At 39.6% G+C, this 19,561-nt stretch overlaps 1 protein-coding gene across 1 annotated transcript in view; it reads right to left on the reverse strand.

Annotated features, from left to right (window-relative positions):
• The window catches only part of SNX29 (sorting nexin 29), a 586,499-nt gene that overhangs the window by 457,844 nt on the left and 109,094 nt on the right, over positions 1 to 19,561 (reverse strand). The window contains exon 12 of the mRNA XM_063430302.1: positions 2,768 to 2,831. Coding sequence (XP_063286372.1) covers positions 2,768 to 2,831 — 64 coding nt within the window. The remainder of the gene's footprint in view (positions 1 to 2,767; positions 2,832 to 19,561) is intronic.

Consider the following 19,561-nt stretch of genomic DNA (forward strand, 5'->3'; position numbering starts at 1 on the left):
ATGCTGTGTGTATAGTTAATGCAGAGTGTGTGTTAGTGCAGTGAATGCAGAGTGTGTGTTAGTGCAGTGAATGCAGAGTGTGTGTTAGTGCAGTGAATGCAGAGTGTGTGCTAGTGTAGTGAATGCAGAGTGTGTGCTAGTGTAGTGAATGCAGAGTGTGTGCTAGTGCAGTGAATGTAAAATGCTGTAATTTTGTAGGTCTGGAACGGATTAATCAAATTTATATAGGAAATGTTGATTGGGTTCTCGAAACAAATCGGAATTCGAACAGCCTTCTGGAACGGATTAAGTTCAAGTTTCGAGGCTCCACTGTATTGCTTACATTAAATGGACCTTGTTACCCAAATATTTGTGAATGGCAAATCCACTTTCAAAAGAAAGCTGAAACCACATTTTTTTTATTTAAAGGACACAATAAGCACACAGACCACTTCAACAAGCAGCCTGGGTGCCATTTTCCACCTGTTTTATCCCTGCAGCTAAAAACATTGCAATTCTATAGGAATGACACACTGTTAAACTCCACTATTTCTTTCAGATGGTATCAGAATGACAATCTGATTGGTGCAGCGTTGCATTTTTGCCTATGGGAAAGCATTGAGTTGACCGGGATCTTCAATCTCAATGATTTTAGCCAAGGAGGTGGAACCAGTCACAGACAGAGTAGTGTGGCAATTAATGCAAGGAGGTATCTTTTAACCCTCATAGGGGAGGTCTCGGTAAACTAAACAGTGGTTAACTATAGTGTTAGGAATACACATTTCCATTCCTAACACTATGGTGTTCCTTTAAGTACACATATTTTAAGATGTTAAGGGACAAACAAACAAAATAACCACAACAGTTAATTGCAAGTTTTATGGGTAGAAAGGGGGGTCACTGGGTGCAGGTGCACATTTTTCAGACAATACTATTTTTGAGTGGGAATCAAAAGACTTGGTCCTCTGCAGCTACTGTGATACTGTGTAGGTAGGTTATCCCTGAAAACAAGGGGACAGCACCTAAAGACTCACTGCACAATAACTACATTGTGCGCTGCAATCGGATTTCACTTTGGGCTCCGCATGCAGCTAATCCGTCATTTTGGGGTCTGTAAAAATGTCCCCAGCTTACAGAGGAGGGACAAAGGTATCTTTTGATAGCTGAGCTTCCTGGTGTGAGCAGGAATTTAACCCTGCTCTCGCTGCAATCCCCATGTAAATCACTGAGTGCAGCGCTAACTTTAAACTCTGCAAACAGAGCCTATGTCCGTCTGGTGCCCCTAATTCTGGCCCCAGCTGATAGAGGGAACAGGGTTACTTGCTACCAACAGGGATTTAAGCCCTGATGATACTTTTTCAGCATGACAGTCTATGTCGTCACTGTGCATTAAAGCCCTGCACTGCATGATGGCATAAAACGTCAGGTGGTCCTTAAATGGCTAAGATTCATCAAATATCCCTTTAAGACAAACAGAGTATAGGCGCTCACTATAGTAGTATAAGTGATGTAGAATGGGCAGCAGTGACCAACACAAGGATTCCCCACCTTATGATAAACAATAGTGAAAAAAGAAAGAAGGAAACCGCGCCCTTATTTTGATACGAACATACGTACTCAAATCCTTATGGTCGTATAATGGTATACTCAAATCCTTATGGTCATATAATAATATACCTAAAAAAAAGAGAAATATACAAAATAATAGTGTAACCCTGTAAATATTTAGAAAGCAATAGAAAAAATATAAGGTAGTACACTCACATATAGCAGAGCTAAATACAGAGCAAAGTATACTTTGCTCCTGGTTTACATCTTTATTCCTTGGTGGGGATTATACCACCTATGCGCTATTAACTAGAGCGAGGTACGCTCTAGTAAATGTGAGTACGATATTTTCTATTCATTTATCACCGATATTTATATTAGTATATACTACACTATGTGGATCTTCCTGTCTGTTTTCTCTGTTTGAGACCATCAAGACGTGGACTACCTCATATTTATCCTAGGACGGGGATCATTCCGTCTACGCGCTAAAACATCAGAGCTCTGTATTTAGCTCTGCTATATGTGAGTGTACTACCTTGTATTTTTTCTATTGCTTTCTAAATATTTACAGGGTTACACTATTATTTTGTATATTTCTCTCTTTTTTTTTTAGGTATATTATTATATGACCATAAGGATTTGAGTATACCATTATACGACCATAAGGATTTGAGTACGTATGTTCGTATCAAAATAAGGGCGCGGTTTCCTTCTTTCTTTTTTCACTATTTTAAATATCCCTTTAACCAAGACGTGTTTCATTTTACAAGATTGGTCTTATTTCCACAGTGCATATGAAGTCAATGGTGAACTAGAACATTCTAAATTAAAACAATATGCAGATATAGGGTATCAATTTGAAACCTTAAAGGGACACTGGATGCAGTACTAAAAAAGTGAACTACAACCTCCAAAAAGATTTTGCTGGGCTTCCTGATAAAATGTACAGCTGTGTTATTGGACACTGCAGGCTAGGAGTGTGGTAACTATACAAAGGTACTGTGATGGGGGTCTCTTAAAACAGAGGAGGTGGGTGGGACATGCAGAATGCAGCAAAGAATGTTAGTATTTTGCAAAAAGCTACATAAGATTTGGCATGCAATAATTACGAATAAATGAAATTATGAAGGCCAAAAGATCTAAAATTAATCTTTTCTTCCTCTACCACAATCAATAAATGATCATTTTACTAGAAAACTTAGCATCAGGCGACTTCAAACAGAGTTGTGAAACCTACGTATTCTGCTCTTCAAGTTCATCCTTTGCATTCATTAACAGCACAACAGCCTGACGCAGTTCACCTATAGGAGCAGAAAGCAAAATGAGCGTTATTTAGGATGGGGGAAATCATGTAAAATTTAACTTGATAACCTAAAAGGAAGAAGCCAGGTACTTTTACTTGTTGTGATCAAATTGATATGTATATTTCACTTTTCCATATTTGACTCATTTGCGAAGCAATTAACAAAAAAAATAAATTTGCAACAGTCATTTTGTTTATGGGAATCACATATCTGTAGAATAATAGCTTCAGACCAGGAGGCACTGCATTAGGTTTTGTAGGTTAAAATAACAATAACCATTTGTTGCACAGCTGGTGAGCTAATAAGAATATCAAAATGTTGTTGAACTGTAGCTCTGGCTGGCTAAGAACTCTGGGAGTTCCACACTAATGATAGCTGGAGGGTTTGTTTGCCAATGGCTTGCAACGTACTAATTAAGTAAATTGCTTGTGTAAATCTTGCACAGCCACGTCACAGAATAATTCCACTTCTAATAATAACCTACATTTCTTATATTCTATGTCATATCATGAAAATCCTATTCCTGGCTTGAATTTCAGTGAAAAGTTAAAAATAATCATATCTTGTGGCTCTTATTTCTTGACTCCCTGCCAGTGTGTGCTATGCACAGTTATTCTAAAACAAACCTGTTTTTTCTCTTGGTTGCCTGTCATGGTATATTGAAATAGGAACATTGAGATCATCTTATAATAACACTCAGCCACACTCTTTAATAGTGACATATAGGAAGGGAGTGTTAATTTTAGAAACCTTAAAACGTAATAAATCAAACTAATGCTTCCATAAAAGTTACTTGTTACATATTAAATAGTATAAGGGGGGCACACAAATTGATGCACTTAAAGAGCAGGTAACGTTTTGTCACATGAGAACAGACATTTCACCAGACCACGATTGCACTACAATGGCTGAGGATGATTGGAATGAGTCCACAGCAGATAGAGGGGAGAGGTGTGAGAGGAGCAACACGAGAGGAAAATCAGTCTAGCTGCAGCATACATTACAGACTGTAGCAAGGCAATAAGACTTGTGGGAAGACCAATTAGGAGAGGGTTACAATAATCTATGCGAGCGATTACTAGAACATGGACAAGCTCCTTAGTAGCATCTTGTGTAAGAAAGAGGCGGATGCGGGCTATGTTTTTAAGGTGGAATCTACAGGATTTGGCAACAGACTGGATGTGAGGCTCAAATGTGAGGCCAGAATGAAGTATAACGCCAAGACAGCGTGCATGCAAGGATGGACTCACTTGAAGGGAAAGCAAAAGAGGGGGATCAGTATTCGGAGCAGGAAAGACAAAGTTTTAGAGAGATTGAGTTTCAAGAAGCAGGAGGTCATCCAATAAGAGATGGAAGAAAGGCAAGCAGTGACACATTGCAGTATGGTAGGGGAGAGGTCTGGGGAGGAGAAGTATATCTGGGTGCCATCAGCGTACAGGCGGTATTGGAATCCAAATAAGGTAATAAAGTTGCCAAGAGAGGCAGTATAAAGAGAAAATAGAAGGGACCAAGGACAGAGCCTTGGGGGGCTCCAACAGAGACAGGAGGAAGGGAGGAGGTATCATTAGAAAAGGAGACCCTGAATTAGCATTGGGAGAGATAGGAGGAAAACCAAGAAGGACAGTGTCACAGAGACCGAGTGATTGAAGAGTTTGGAGAAGGAGAACATTGTCAGCAGTGTCAAAGGTAGCAGAGAGGTCAAGAAGAATTAGTATAGAGTAGTGCCCTTTGGATTTAGCTGTGATTAGGTTATTAGTGACTTTAATAAGAGCAGTCTCAGTAGAGTGGAGGGGGGTGGAAACCAGACTGAAGAGGGTCAATGAGAGAGTTGGAATTGAGGAAGCAAGTCAGACGGGTAAAAACAAGTCTTTCCAGAAGCTTTGAGGAAAAAGGGAGCAGGGATATGAGCCGATAGTTAGAAGGGGAGGATGGGTCAAGAGATTTTTTTTTTTATGGTAGGTACTACTGTAGCATGTTTAAGGGCACCAGAAGAGAGAGAGCAGTTGAAGATGTGTGTTAACAAAGGCACAAGACAAGAGGAGAGAGATCTGATAAGGTGAGACGGGACAGGATCAAGCTGGCAAGTGGTGGGTCGAGAGGAAAGGAGAAGCGCAGCTACCTCTTGTTCAGTAGCCGGGAGAAAGTATGAAGGGCATGACCTAGGTGTGGTTGAGAAAGAGAGGGGAAGTTGGTGAGAATTCTTTCCTTAGCTGTTCATTCTTGTCGGTAAAGTAGCATGCAAAGCTATAGGCTGTAAGGTGGCTACAGCAGGGCAAAGAAGGGAGTTAAAGGTATTAAAAAGACGCCTGGGATTGCAGGAGCATGAGAATGAGGGAGGAAAAGTATGACTGTTTGGCAAGGGCAAGTGCTGTGCTGTATGAACGCAACATGAATTTGTAGTGGAAGAAGTCAGGCTGGGTGCGTAACTTCCTCCAGCAACGTTCAGCAGAACGGGAGCATCTCTGCGGGTAGCATGTTGATTTAGTGTGCCACGGTCAGGGGCGTGTTCTCCTCAAGGTGCATGTTTGGAGCTGGGCTGCAGCGTACAGGGCAGAGGTGAGGGTAGTGTTATATGAGGAGATAGCCAGTGAGGGACAGCAGAAAGTAGGGATGGATAGAAGTTGGGAATCAATATTAGCTGATAGCTGCTGGAGTTTAATATAATTCATATTTCTTCTTAGTTGAAGGGGGTTAGGTTGAGGATGATGGGGTGGGGGGTTATTGGGAGCAAATGATAAGAGGTGGTGATCTGAGAGAGGAAATTGAGTTTTGCAGAGATTAGAGATTGTAGATTGTACATTCATGAGAGAAAATAAGATCAAGGGTATTGCCAGCTACATGGGTGGGTGACTTAGCCCACTACGATAGCCCAAGAATGGAGGTAATTAAAAGCAGTTTTGAGGCTACTGAGGGCAAGGGTAGGTTAATGGGAATGTGGAAGTCCCCAAGAATAGGGGATGGAATATTAGAGGAGAGGAAGTAGAGAAGCCAAGCAGCAAAGTGGTCAAGGAAGAGGAGAGGGGAACCAGGGGGACGATAGATAACGGCAATTTTAGCAGAGATGGGTTTGAAAAGGCAAACTGAATGAAATTGAAATAAGGAGAAAGAGGGAAGGGAGGTGGGTAGAGCTTTGAAGGAGCAGTGAGGCGAGAGCAGAAACCTTACACCACCTTTGCTTTCAGAGTGTCTTGGGCTATGGGAAAATTGAAGACCCCCAAAGGATAGAGAGGCAGAAGTAGCGGTGTCAAAGGGAGAGAGCCATGTTTCTGTTAAGGCTAGTAAGTCTAGGGAAAAAGAGATTAAAAGGTTGTGCACAGCAGTGGATTTAGTAACACTGCAAACAGAGCGTGCATTCCAGAGGGCAGTATGGAAGGAGGATCTAAAGGAAGAGTGACATGAGATAGGTACGAGATTGTGATTCCTGGAGTTAGCACATGGTGGGTTTGCAGAGGTGGGACCGGGATTTGGAGAGACAGCACCAGCTGCTAGGAGCAGAAGGATAGAGAGTAAGAGAAGAGTAGAGCTTAAAAGTTTTGTGAGAGGGTGTGTATTTAGAGGTTTTAGAAAGAGTTGGCGGAGACAGACTGAAAAGGTACAAGTGCATGGGATGAAAAGAGAGGGGAGGGAAGTAAATTGGGAGCAATGAAAGTTAGAGAGGTGAGAATTAAAGAAAATAATATAAGGGAGAGCATTCTCTAGGGAAAATAAGAGGAGTTTCTATAATAAAAAAGGAAAATTAGGATTTTTATTTATGCAAAATTAGATGAGGTGGGATCTTAAAGTCACATGAGAGATGAGAGGGGCCAGGGGCTGCAGGTAGGGAGTGTGATAGTTGAGCAGGTGATGAGGATTTGAGAGACATAATTAGTGTGTTTGGAAAGTCAGGTCATTTGTGCCATCTATAAATGTAGTGAGTTCCTTGGGGTGGGGGGGTGGGGGGAAACCATCCAAAAGAGCTACCTCTGCACAAGGCTGTAGCTTGTCTTGGTAGCCGAGAGCCCTGGGAGCTAGTTAATGTTCTGTTTGGGACCCAGGCTGCAAGAAAGGATCTGGGTTAGATCAAACAGCAAATAAAGGGTGGGGAAGACACATTTATGGAGGGGAGAAATGGCAGTTAATGAGGAAAAGAAAAGAATAGAGGAGAAAGTATTTGAGATTTAAAGATATAAGGGTAGGTCATAAATGGTGAACATAAATTAAAGGACCACTATAGACACCCAGACCACTTCAGCTCAATGAAGTGGTCTGGGTGCCAGGTCCCTCTAGTTTTAACCCTGCAGCTGTAAACAGTTCACATTGAGGGTTAATCCAGGCTCTAGTGGCTGTCTACCTGACAGCCACTAGAGGCGGCTTACGCAATTCTCAGTGTGAAAATAAAACGGAGATAATGCTGGACGTCCATAGGAAAGCATTGAGTAATGCTTTCCTATTGGCAGTATCAATGCGCGCGCGGCTCTTGCCACGCATGTGCATTCGGAGCAGACGTCGGCAGGGGGAGGAGAGATCACCAGCGCCGAGGGACCCCGTTGCTCGATTAAGACAAGTGGCTGAAGAGGTTTTAACCCCTTACGCCCAGTGGTAGGGGGGACCCAATAACCCTATAGTGCCAGGAATTTTTTTATTTTCCTGGCCCTATAGTGTTCCTTTAACAAGTATTAGCCCAATACTAACAAACAAAAATAAATTATCAAAACAAGGGATGAGCATGGAAGGGACAAAGTTAACAATTAAGCAGTAATATTGCAGGGGAGAGAAGTAAAAAGAGAAACTACGAAATAGAAGAATAAAATAAAACAAGTGGTGCAGGTATTCTTAGGTAGACCATCCAAAAGAACAACCTCTGCACAAGGCTGTAGCTTGTCTTGGTAGCTGAGAGTCCTGGGAGCTAGTTAATGTTTTGTTTGGGACCCAGGCTGCAAGAAAGGATCAAGTGATATTACTGAAAGGTGTGGACTGCCTGTAAAAGATAGAATACGTCCATTCACTTAACCTTTAAGAAACCAGTAGTTGGCTAGATGTGCCTGATATAACCTTCATTATGGTCCCTGTACTATCATTATATAAAATTGGTTCTGAAAGGCTTGGAAAGATAAATGGAGAGATGTGAATTAGCCCAACCCATCAAAACTCATTCTATGGTACAAAGGGAGCGCAAGACTCTACATCATAAGAAATAAGGTGGAAAACTAGATGACTCATGTTCCATTTTATTATTCGTGTTATAATTACAATTAAGGTTTCCAGAGCGTCTAGAGGATGGAGACAATCAGACATGTCCAGTATGTGATTTTGTGCCAGCAAGTCAAGCAGATATTCAAAATCGCACGAGAACCAACTCCTATGGTGAAGGCTAAAATTTGGGACATACGCAAGATCAAACCATTCTACCCTCGGTCAACCAGGCATATGAGCCTGACTGCATCAACCGCAGCAGGCACCTAAGCCCACCACGGACTGTTCCTGAACCGGCCCCCGGATAGAGTTCCGTCTTGTAACACTCTAATGTGTTCCTATTGTTTAGTTGTTTTGCATGAGTTCTCGTCAGTTTAACTCTCTACCACAGCTTGAAACTGTACCATGACTACCATAACTTGCCTTTGATGACCTGACTACAGGGATTGTAGCATTTTAGAAGCGTGTGTTGTAATGCTTGTACTTTCAAACCCCATTTAATAGTGCAACTTATAACTGACGGTACATACTGCTTCTCTCAGTGAGTAGACTATGGTCATCACAGCAAATTATTGCAATTTAGGCTGTACCTACTAGCGTTGCCTTACCACCATAGGATGGCTAACAACATTTTTAACAATGCGTATTACAGTTGACATTATGTACCCCTATTCTGTATAGGCTTCTACTAAAATAATTTAAAAAAAATGTAAAAAGAAAGGAATTAAAATATCATCAGGTTAAAAACAAAATAATGCAATTAAGATATATTGTACTGTATCCTTCATAGTTTTGCTTTTTTTTTTATGGAAAAACCTATCAATCGCATTCTGTCTTTAGAAGACAACTTTTTAACAATGACATATACGCTGGATCTACATCGGTTGGTAGCACAGCTGTCCTTGACACCATGCCATATCTTCTCAGTACATCGATCAGCATTGCTGTGAAGTGGGAGACATGTTTGCAGTTCCAGAAGGTACTTCCAGAATGTTTGGCTCTTAAAACACCTTATTCAGCTCTGACATAGATTGCACCGGTGATTGTTGCATGGAGAGGATTAAAATGTCACCATGGTATGAGGCTAGTTAATAGGGCACACCTGAGCCCTTAACAGTGACCGCTCACGACAAATAAAGAGAGGAATGTAAATTTACTGGGAATATTTTTTTTATTTTTTATTTACACTGAAATACAAATACAGTATACAGTTAACAACTATAAACCTTTTTAATACAGTAGTAGCATGCTGCTGTTTATGAATGTCCTAAAAGAAAATCAGCACAACAGATCTTCATAGAGGTTCAAATACAAAAAAAAATAAAGGGATACCCTTGGGACTTGATTGCATATTAAAATTAGTTGTAACTGAAATCATATATTTTAATACACACAATTCAACCTTTTGATATGCTTTAATAAGACCAGCAACGACAACAACAAAGAGAAAAGCTGTTGCATACTCTTTGACTGGCTGTTTATTCTTTTATTTTCTATTCAATCAATTATATTAAAAAAAGATATCAATATGGCAGTACTGTATTAGTATTCTTCCATCCATGTTTATACTACTGATGGCATTAGTCTTGAACTGTACCCCTTTCTAAGAGGCAATTGGAAAGTACATGAAGTCAGGAAAAGTTACCTTCTTCAAGATAAAAAGGTAATCTTAAAAGTTTGAACTTGATGGACTGGGGCAGTGAAAATATCACGGTCCCATTCAGAGAAGACCAACAATCTTGCCCCCTTATGTACTGTGACATACTGAAGCAGAGCATGATCCCCTCCCTTTGGAGACTGGGCCGCAGGGCAGTATTCCAACATGATAACGACCTCAAACACACCTCCAAGATGACCACTGCCTTGCTAAAGAAGCTGAAGGTAAAGGTGACGGACTGGCCAAGCATGTCTCCAGACCTAAACCCTATTGAGCATCTGTGGGGCATCCTCAAATGGAAGGTGGGGGAGCGCAAGGTCTCCAACATTCACCAGCTCCGTCATGCCATCATGGAGGAGTGGAAGAGGAATCCAGTGGCAACATGTGAAGTTCTGGTGAACGCTATGCCCATGAGGATTAAGGTAGTGCTGGAAAATAATGGTGTTCACACAAAATATTGACACTTTAGGCCCAATTTGGACATTTCCACTTAGGGGTGTACTCCCTTTTATTGCGAACAGTTTGGCCATTAAAGGGACACTCCAGGCACCCAGACCACTTCTGAAAAGAAAAAAAAAATAGGAGAGGAACAGCGCTACAGTACTAATCACAAGGGAGAATAGAGCTGCACACCTGAAGGGAAGGGTAACCCTCAAACCCTTCAAAGAATGGAGAGAACAATCTTGTTCCACCCAGACCACTTCTGCCCATCTGGGTGCCAACTCCCATCACCCTGCAAGTGTAATTATTGCAGTTTTTATAAACTGCAATAATTACCTTGCATGGTTAAGTCCTCCTCTAATGGCTGCCTATCAGACAGCCTCTAGAGGGACTCCCGAGTTCTTAAAATCCCCAAAAAAGTGTTTTAAACTACGCTGGACATCCTCACGCTATGCATGAGGACCTCCAGCATCGCCAGAATGCCCACAGGAAAGCACTGAATAATGCTTTCCTATGGGGAGGTCTACTGTGCACGCACAGCCATTGCCGTACATGCGCATTAGCTCTCCCCAGTCGGCTGATGGTGGTCCCTTTAATGCCTGTGTGTTGAGTTATTTTGAGGGGGCAGCAAATTTACACTGTTATACAGGCTTTACACTTACTACTTTATATTGTAGCAGAGTAATTTCTTCAGTGTTGTCACATGAAAAGATATAATAAAATATTTACAAAAATGTGAGAGGTGCACTCAGTTTTGTGAGATCCTGTATTTGGTTTTTTAATGCAGACACGTCTCCCGGTATGTCTGTGAGACTCCCACATATTAATGCAGCTGTTCCCTGACACCCACATATATAAAATCAGCTTTCAAAATCTGCAGTATTCTTGCCTGCTGTCTTTGCAAGCTCTTCCCTTCTAAACCCGCCCAGACTTTCTGTGGCTGTCCAATCACAGACTTCCCAATGCAGCTGAGTGAGAATTCTTTGTAAGTCAAGTGCTCTGGGCAATTCCTGCCTCTTGAGGTCAGCTGTATTGAGCTAACGAAACCAGGAAGTAACTTTACCGGTTGTCTGCTTGAAAGTCAAGGGGGTGTAACCCGGTTAATTTGTGTAAAAAAAAAAAAAAAGTGTAATTTTCTATTGAAATTTGCACTTTTTACAAAATTAAAAGAAAAGAGGACACACTCTTCACACATAAAACTTTTCAGAAAGCTAAAGTTGTTTAAAAGTCTGGAGTGACCCTTAAACTGTCTGATAGAGAGGGCTTAACCGTGATACAAAATAAACTAGAGCACCACAAAAAAATGATGCGCCAATCACTAGACAGGACTAACTACAGGATCGTCATGGGCATGCAGCTACAATCATTGAGAGACAATTAGACAAAGCCCTGACTGATAAGATGATAACTACAGCTTAAAACAGTTTATTTTTAGTGAATACCTCCAGGTAACTCCAGTGTTTTATACACTACCAAATGTACACAAACACTGGGCGTCCTACTGTGGTAGGGACTGATTTTACCAGGGTTCTTTATTAAAGTGTATTTCAAATTTAGGTACAAAGTAGCCCAACTGTAAGAATTCTCCAAGACAGCTATAGTCCCAGTTCAGCTACTTTGGCCTCAAAAATCGAAATTAACTTTGGATTCACTGTCAATTCTCACTTTATGAATAACTCTAGATTTCAACCAGCAGCCTTCTTCATTGACCAACCACTGGTACATCCAGGGTCTTCCTTTGTGAAAGATACCAAAGATTGTATAGAGACTACTAAGAAGTTACAAATTTCCCCTGGAAATACTCTAATCACTCTGGATGGGACTATACATCACTCTGGGTAATTTATATACAACACAGAGATGGCCTGACTGTAATTCACAAAAGACTCACACACAAGTGATACTGGATGAAAGACTCTATATTTGTGACTACACCACTTGATATTGTACCAAAAAATTAAAATAAAACAAATTAGAAGCGAACAATCTTACATGAGTAGGTCAAAGCACCCTCATATGCCAACATGTTCATGACTGATTTTGAAGAACAATAAACCAGTGATTGGTGTAAGACCCATTTCGGTTTTGGCTACGGTATATAGAGTTGTTTTGGAAAGGATCTAGGAGTTGAAATCCTTTGTTGGTTTTTGAACGCTTGTCACCCTGACATCAAACTTAGCCACACGTCAAATTTAAAGAGCATGATATTTTAATATTTTTGGGGGGATGTATTTAAGAAGTCTAACTCCTATACCAAACATACATTTTTCTTGACAGTAAGTTTTCATCCTTAACAGGAAAAAACTATCGCTTACAGACAATTCGTTTGTGTGACCTACCAACTAAAATGTCTACAAAATGGAACGAAAAGAGCTATAGCCACTGCAATTCTGTCTCCTACAAGAAAAAAACAAAACAGAAAAACAATACTAACCGTATATTTGTGAGTACCTTTCCTCTTTCTTATTTTTAGGATTTGTTTTTTTTATTTTTATGTCTTTTTATAGTGGTCAGAGCAAATGCCCAATCCCATAAGAAACAAAAATTCCTTTCTAATCCTGTCAACCGTTATTATCCATGTCCGCACTGTAATCACTCGAGTGGCATTTTTAAGGGCAATACATGCACACATCCAGGAATAGGCAAACAAGGGCTTCTTCACACTTCAACCTGAATATGTGATGTATCTCCGGCCGTGTCCATGCAGGATAGGGTATGTGGTAAAATCTATCCACACCCTGAAAATGGTGAGTCTTAACACAAGACCTCTACCTGAAATGCTACATCAGATAAACAGTACCAAGACACTTCAGAGAGATGCACCACAGTGCTTCTCAGCTCAGATATAAAGTGCTAGAAAGAGTCCACATTTACACCTGTGCAAGGTGAAATTAATAATTACAATTTAACTGAGATATACAGCTTCCTTATGGTTCCCAGCCAATTTGGCAACCAACCATATGGATACAGACAAATATAGAATTCTGGGATCCAGCAGATATCTCTAAAATAAAAAAAATAAAACAAAATAGTGTAATATTGTTTTTATATATAGAGTAGCAAGTTAGATGTAATAAAGGAGCCTTAAAGGTGCATCCCCTGTTAGTTACAGGGGGTTGTAGCCTTCTCCGGATTATCCCAATCTGGAAGTCAAACTCAGGAACTTCAGGAGAGTAGAATCCAGAGATTTGGTGAAAGGTACAAAATGCTTTATTGGCATGTATAGTAAAAACAAATTTAAAATAATTGTTGAAAACAAAAGCCAAATGGGTCCTACTCATTCCTTTCTCCATAGAGCACTTCCTCAGGGACATGTATGAGTAGACACACACAGTTATTATACTTCTTCTGTAAGGATGTATAATACATATATGGGTAGTATAAGCAAAACCTGGGACTTCCCCTGCGTATCTGAGACAAGTATTCATTTAATGCTTATCATTTTGGAAAAATGCAACCTGTAAAAGTTATCAAGTAATAAACTATTACAGCTTACTAAATAAGTATCTTAAAGGGGCTCTCTAGACCCCTAAAGCACTTTAGCTTGCTGAAAAGCTTTGTGTGTTAAGAGTGTCCTCGTTTTTTTTATTTTGGAAATCGTGCAGATTTCAATAGAAATTCACACTTTTCTAAATTATACTGGTTACACCTCCCCTGGCTTTTCAAGCAGACAAGTCTCCTGTTACTTACTGATTTGGTTAGCTTATTTGCACTGAACTCCACAATTGCCCAGAGCACCTGCCTTGCAAAGACATTGAGCTGCATTGGGAAGTCTGTGATTGGACAGCCACAGAAAATATGGTTGGGGTTATAAGAGGGGGGGGGGGGGATTGCAAAGGCAACAGACAAGAGATCTGCAGATTCTGTAAACTGTTTTTAGATAGAACTCCATTGAAAAAAATGCATAATTAACTGCATGCAAATTTTAATTTGTGGTATATCTACTAAACAGTGATTTGTATTTATTTTGTGTTTGTGCATTGGAGTGTCTCTAACTGCAATCTCTATATTTTCGGTTGCAGGTACAAAGGACTTCAAATACGGAGATACCCGCACACCAAAAGAACATTCTTCAGGGAGCTTGTGTTCTCAAGGCAGTCTTACAGTATATATCTTGTATAGCATATATTTTGGTCACTTTGTCAGCACTATCCTGGTCTATAAAAGAAATATTTATCACGTGCATACTGTTAACCTCAACAATTTTATTTTTGAAAAATAAAATTCCAACTGTTGTAAAAATAAAATTTTAAAAATATATTATATTATATAATCTAAAAAATAAAAAAAATAAAAAAAAATCAATTCTAGCCTCTACTCACCATTGTGCTTTTGTTATAGCACAGTCATATTCCATATTTTATACCTGCCATCCATTTAGAACTAGGTTGCTATGCAACAACCAAGAAGCCTATCTTTTATTCAGAATCTGCACTAATGGCAAAGGGATAGCCATTTTACACACAAAATTTCCCCTCTGAAGAAAGACAAGCTTAGCCAGTACACTGGATTATATCACCCGTAGACAAAGCTAATCAGATGCACTTTGAAAGAAAATTATGTTAACAGATACGCAGTTGATTGTCTCTATGGCTCAAGAATATCACCCGTCTTTTGTATTAATCAAGTTATCAGTAGTGGTATTTTTCTTGCGAAACACTGCATAATGTTTTATTATTTTTCTTTTATTACTCTTGGGTGTTAGAACATAAAAGTGTGCAATACGAAGGCAAGGTTTTAGAGTTAAACAACAAAACAATAGCTTAGAAGTGGAACATTGCAGCAGCGAGAAAGATAATTTAAAAAGACCAATTCCGCCCCCTAGTGGATACATTTAGAACAAATAAAAAAAAAATAGAGAAACCTATGAATATCCCACAAGAAACATATATATGAGCCCCCAATAAAATACACCTATTAATAATATGTAGAGAATATATCTTGCTTATTATTTGTAGGAGTTTTCTGCACTGGTCTAACTTGTGGTACGAGGCAATGTGTAACACCTGCTTTTACCACAGAAACCCTCAGCTAACCATGCTTCCTCAGTCAGGAGAGATTCTGGACTGACACATGCAAATTACTATATTCACACTGTAATTCTGTTGTGCTCCCAGCTTCTTCAGTACGGGTTCTTGTATGTTTATCTGTTCAGAACACTGGGTTATAAATCGGAATATAAACTGATCACTTGTGGTAGACCAAGGCAGGGTATGGTGAGACGTCTCACCATCTGGCACACTCGTCAAACAGTTTTCCTACACATACGCACAAATCATTTCATAAACCCCTTACATTTTAATTCATCTGTACATCTGCTCAACAGTTTATGTATATGAGTAAAAGTATTCTTGTTCAGCTCTCTATTCCCATAACTATTTTTGGCCAGGGTAGAGTTCCCTAGATTTGTTTTCTGATTAAGCAATGCAATAATCTGGTGTGAAAGTCATGTTTGGTTCGTGTGGAACTATGTAAAGTTAAATTACTTTACTGGTATTACATTTCTATGTATGTTAGCATCATAGTCGCTTCCTAAGACATAAAAAAAAAAAAAAGTGTATAATATTTTTGTACTTGACAGTGAGAAAAAAAATAAGGTAGGGTATGAGTAATTCTTTTTGAGAAAACTCACAGAAGGATAAAACATTTTTTTAAGTTAAATCTTTTGGGACGAAATTTAACAATACTGACACTGAAACAATAGAGTCCACACTGACCTATAATCAAAAACGCATATATGGTACTAAAAATTTAAACCAATACCTCTTATGGCAGGGGTTGGTAAAGTCCTGAGGATGGAAAAAACTTGAGGTGAGATGTAGTTCAGAGTGGCCATAAAAAGTGAAATGTTTTCTAACTCCATATCTGGCATGATCTACGGTGTGACAATGTAAGCGATTCCCCATTCAGCTTTACACCGTATGTCTTTTTTAATGTAAGCGTGTTTGGGCTATGCAGTAACGACAACACAAAAAACATCTGGTTGTGTGTAACGTGGGACATTAAGTTCTAGATCTTACATACAAGCACTAAAGGGTGCCCAGTGTAGGTTTTGTTAGTGGAGATGGCACACACAGGCCAGTATTCATCACTAAGTCCAATATTCTGATCACCGACATGGGGATTATTAAACGGTGAATTGGGAAATCAGCACAGAACTGCACATTTAGGGCAGTTGCTAATCAAGTATTTTGGCCCAACATATCTAATCTCTGGTGAATTACCAATAATTAACAGTTGATTCCTGTTCAGAAGCAGCCCTTATTCTTATGTACACAATTTGCAGCTAAATGCATAGTAAATATAGCATCAATTTCATATTTTTGCATAAGCTTTTCAAAATATTTCAGATTTAAAAAAATAAAAATAAAAAAAGGGTTCATATTTTGATATATTTCTTATATACAATTTTTCTTTAACATTTTTACAAAAAAATAAAATCTAAAAATGTTTATCCAAAAATATTAAACGGTACCTGTTTGGCCAGGTACAATGTATGATCTTTTTAACAAATGTAGAGTTTAGGATAAAATAAAAAATAATTTTAAAAAGGGGTCTTTCTCCTACTTCTCAGTCAAATTATCAACGTAGAATATATGCCAACGTTTTGAATGACAAGGAAGAACAGAAAATACATCCAACATGCAGTCCTTCTGCTCTCCCAAGCATAGCAATCTCAGCACATGCGTTGAGGTTGCTATGGAAACTCCCCAGCTGAAGGAAGTCAGTACCAGAGCATTCCCAAGCAGGGCAAATCAATGATGAGAGCATGAGTGGACCAGAAGTGGGTGTAACAAGAGTACTACCAACGGAGACTAGGATATGGAGGTAGCGGTATGGGGAGGGATGCGTGCAAGGATATGTAGGTAGTGGTATGGGGAGGGATGTTTGCAAGGAGCCAACACAACTTTATCTAGGGCAGGGATAGGCAACCCTCGACACTCTAGATGTTGTGGACTACATATACCATAATTTTCTTACAGCCATAATGTTGGTAAAGCATCAGGGGAAATGTAATCCACAAGATCTGCAGTGCAAATGTTGCCTACCCCTGGTCTAGGGGCTAAATCTGTATATAGCCTTGTAATAACGTCACAGAAGAGAACTTGCTTCTTTCAATAGATGAAGAGTTTATTTCTGTGAACCAGTATCCACCCAGATTCACAGGGTAACATCCACACACAATGTAACAGAAGGTAAGAGCGCTTGAACATACTTATAAAAAGTTATGGATCAAATCACTTGTGAGGACTTGAAATAAAAGTAACTCATTCAGCTAGGTTGTAGCTAGGCAGAAACAAAACAAAAAACAATGCACACAACTATGTTGTAACTTATACCTTAAAACAATGTATTCTGTTATATCGTAAATGAACAAAACCTTAAACGAACACTATAGGGTCAAGAACACAAACATGTACTCCTAACCCTATAGTGTTAAAACAACCATTTACCCCCTCTGGCACCCCTAAATATAGTAAAATCTTACTGTTGTTCCTGTCTGCAGCTGCTGGCTCTCCGCCTGCTTGACTTACCTCATCGGAAGAGTGGTCTGAGCCAATCACAATATTTTGCCATAGGATTGGATGAGATTGTCAAGGAGGCAGCGCCAGCACAAGACAAACACAGCCCTGGCCAATCAGCATCTCCTTATAGAGATTCATTGAATCAATGCATCTCTAGGAGGAAAGTTCAGGGTCTCCATGCAGAGGGAGGAGACACTGAACAGCAGTGCAGCACTGCCCCAGGAAGCACTCTAGTAGCTATCTGAGGAGTGGCCAGTGGAGTTATCCCGAAGCTGTAATGAAATAAACTGCATTTTCTCTTAAAAGACAGTGTTTACAGCAAAAAGCTTGAAGGGAATGATTCTACTCACCAGAACAAAATACAATAAGCTGTAGTTCTTCTGGTGACTAGTGTCCCTTTAAAGGAACACTATAGGGTCAGGAACACAGTGTTAAAATCACCATTTAGGTTGCTTGCCCCCCCTTAGCCCCCTTAGAAAGGGTTAAAACTCACCTTATTTACAGCGCCGCTCAGGTCCAGAAGTGCTGACCCCGCCCTCAATAAACTTCCTTGGTGACATCATCAGAATTTATGATTTTTAGCCAACCCATTAGATTGGCTGAAATCGGCAAGGAGGCAGGATGGGGTACGGGACCAAATGCCGTTTTGGCCAATCAGCACCTCCTCATAAAGATGCATTGAATCAATGCATCTCTAAGGAAAATTCAACATCTTCATGCAGAGCGGTTAGACTCTGCAGCACTGACCCAGGAAGCACCTCCAGTGGCCAACTGAGGAGTGGTCACTTGGAGGTGTCCCTAGGGGGCAATGTAAACACTGCCTTTTCTCTGAAAAGGCAGTGTTTGCATGGAAATGACTGAAGAGAATGATTATACACTCCAGAATAAACTACATTAAACTCTAGTTGTTCTGGTGAATATAGTGTTCCTTTAAACCATTCAGAAACAAAAGTAACTCATTCAGTAACAATGCAGGAGACCATATGCATCAGGGTCAGCCACGAGTGGATATTGCAATGATGATACGATTTTAGGAGATTAAAGATGCTTACCAAGGAGACTCTTATTCAGGAGACCATATGCATTGTTTGAGGTTTCAGCTTATTTTCAACATAACTTATAGTTACATAGCTGAAAAGAGACTTGCGTCCACCAAGTTCAGCCTTCCTCACATATGTTTGTATCAACAGCAAAAACATATGTGAGGAAGGCTGAACCTGACGGACGCAAGTCTCATTTCAGCTATGTAACTATAAGTTATATTGTAAATAAGCTGAAACCTCAAACAATGCATATGGTCTCCTGAATAAGAGTCTCCTTGGTAAGCATCTTTAATCTCCTAAAATCGTATCATCATTGCAATATCCACTCGTGGCTGACCCTGAGAGGTCACTTATACTATTTATCTACAAGCGATATCTCGATATTTTACATGGAATACATCATGTATCACTAGGATATTAGAAAATAAGGTACCTGCTCCAGAACAAGAACCCCAATGTATACTCAGAAATGTGAATGAACAAAAAAATCTTCAATAAAAAAAAAAAAAAAAAAGTTAGAAAGCACTTCTCATAAGCAGTCACAGTCACCCAGGAATCTTGGTGATACATGATGTATTTGAGGGAATTAAGCATAAATTTATGAACTCGTGACAGGTGCACATTAAATCATTTGAAAAGCTTATCCATAAATATTCAAATTAAGGCCATAGTTATACGATTACTGCCATGCTTAGAAAGGTCTTCACACCTACTCGAAAGTAATTAAGTCATAGGTACCCAAAAATACATTATTTTTGTCATATTGAGATATGCACTGTTTAGATTACTCGATTGTAAGAATTGGAAAAAATATTTGTTCATTTTATTACTCTGGTCAATTGCCATTTTAAGAAAATGTTGGCATATTTAATACAGTCTGCAAGAATT

This window comes from Pelobates fuscus, chromosome 8, assembly GCF_036172605.1.
Source record: "Pelobates fuscus isolate aPelFus1 chromosome 8, aPelFus1.pri, whole genome shotgun sequence".
Classification (NCBI taxonomy): Eukaryota; Metazoa; Chordata; class Amphibia; order Anura; family Pelobatidae; genus Pelobates; species Pelobates fuscus.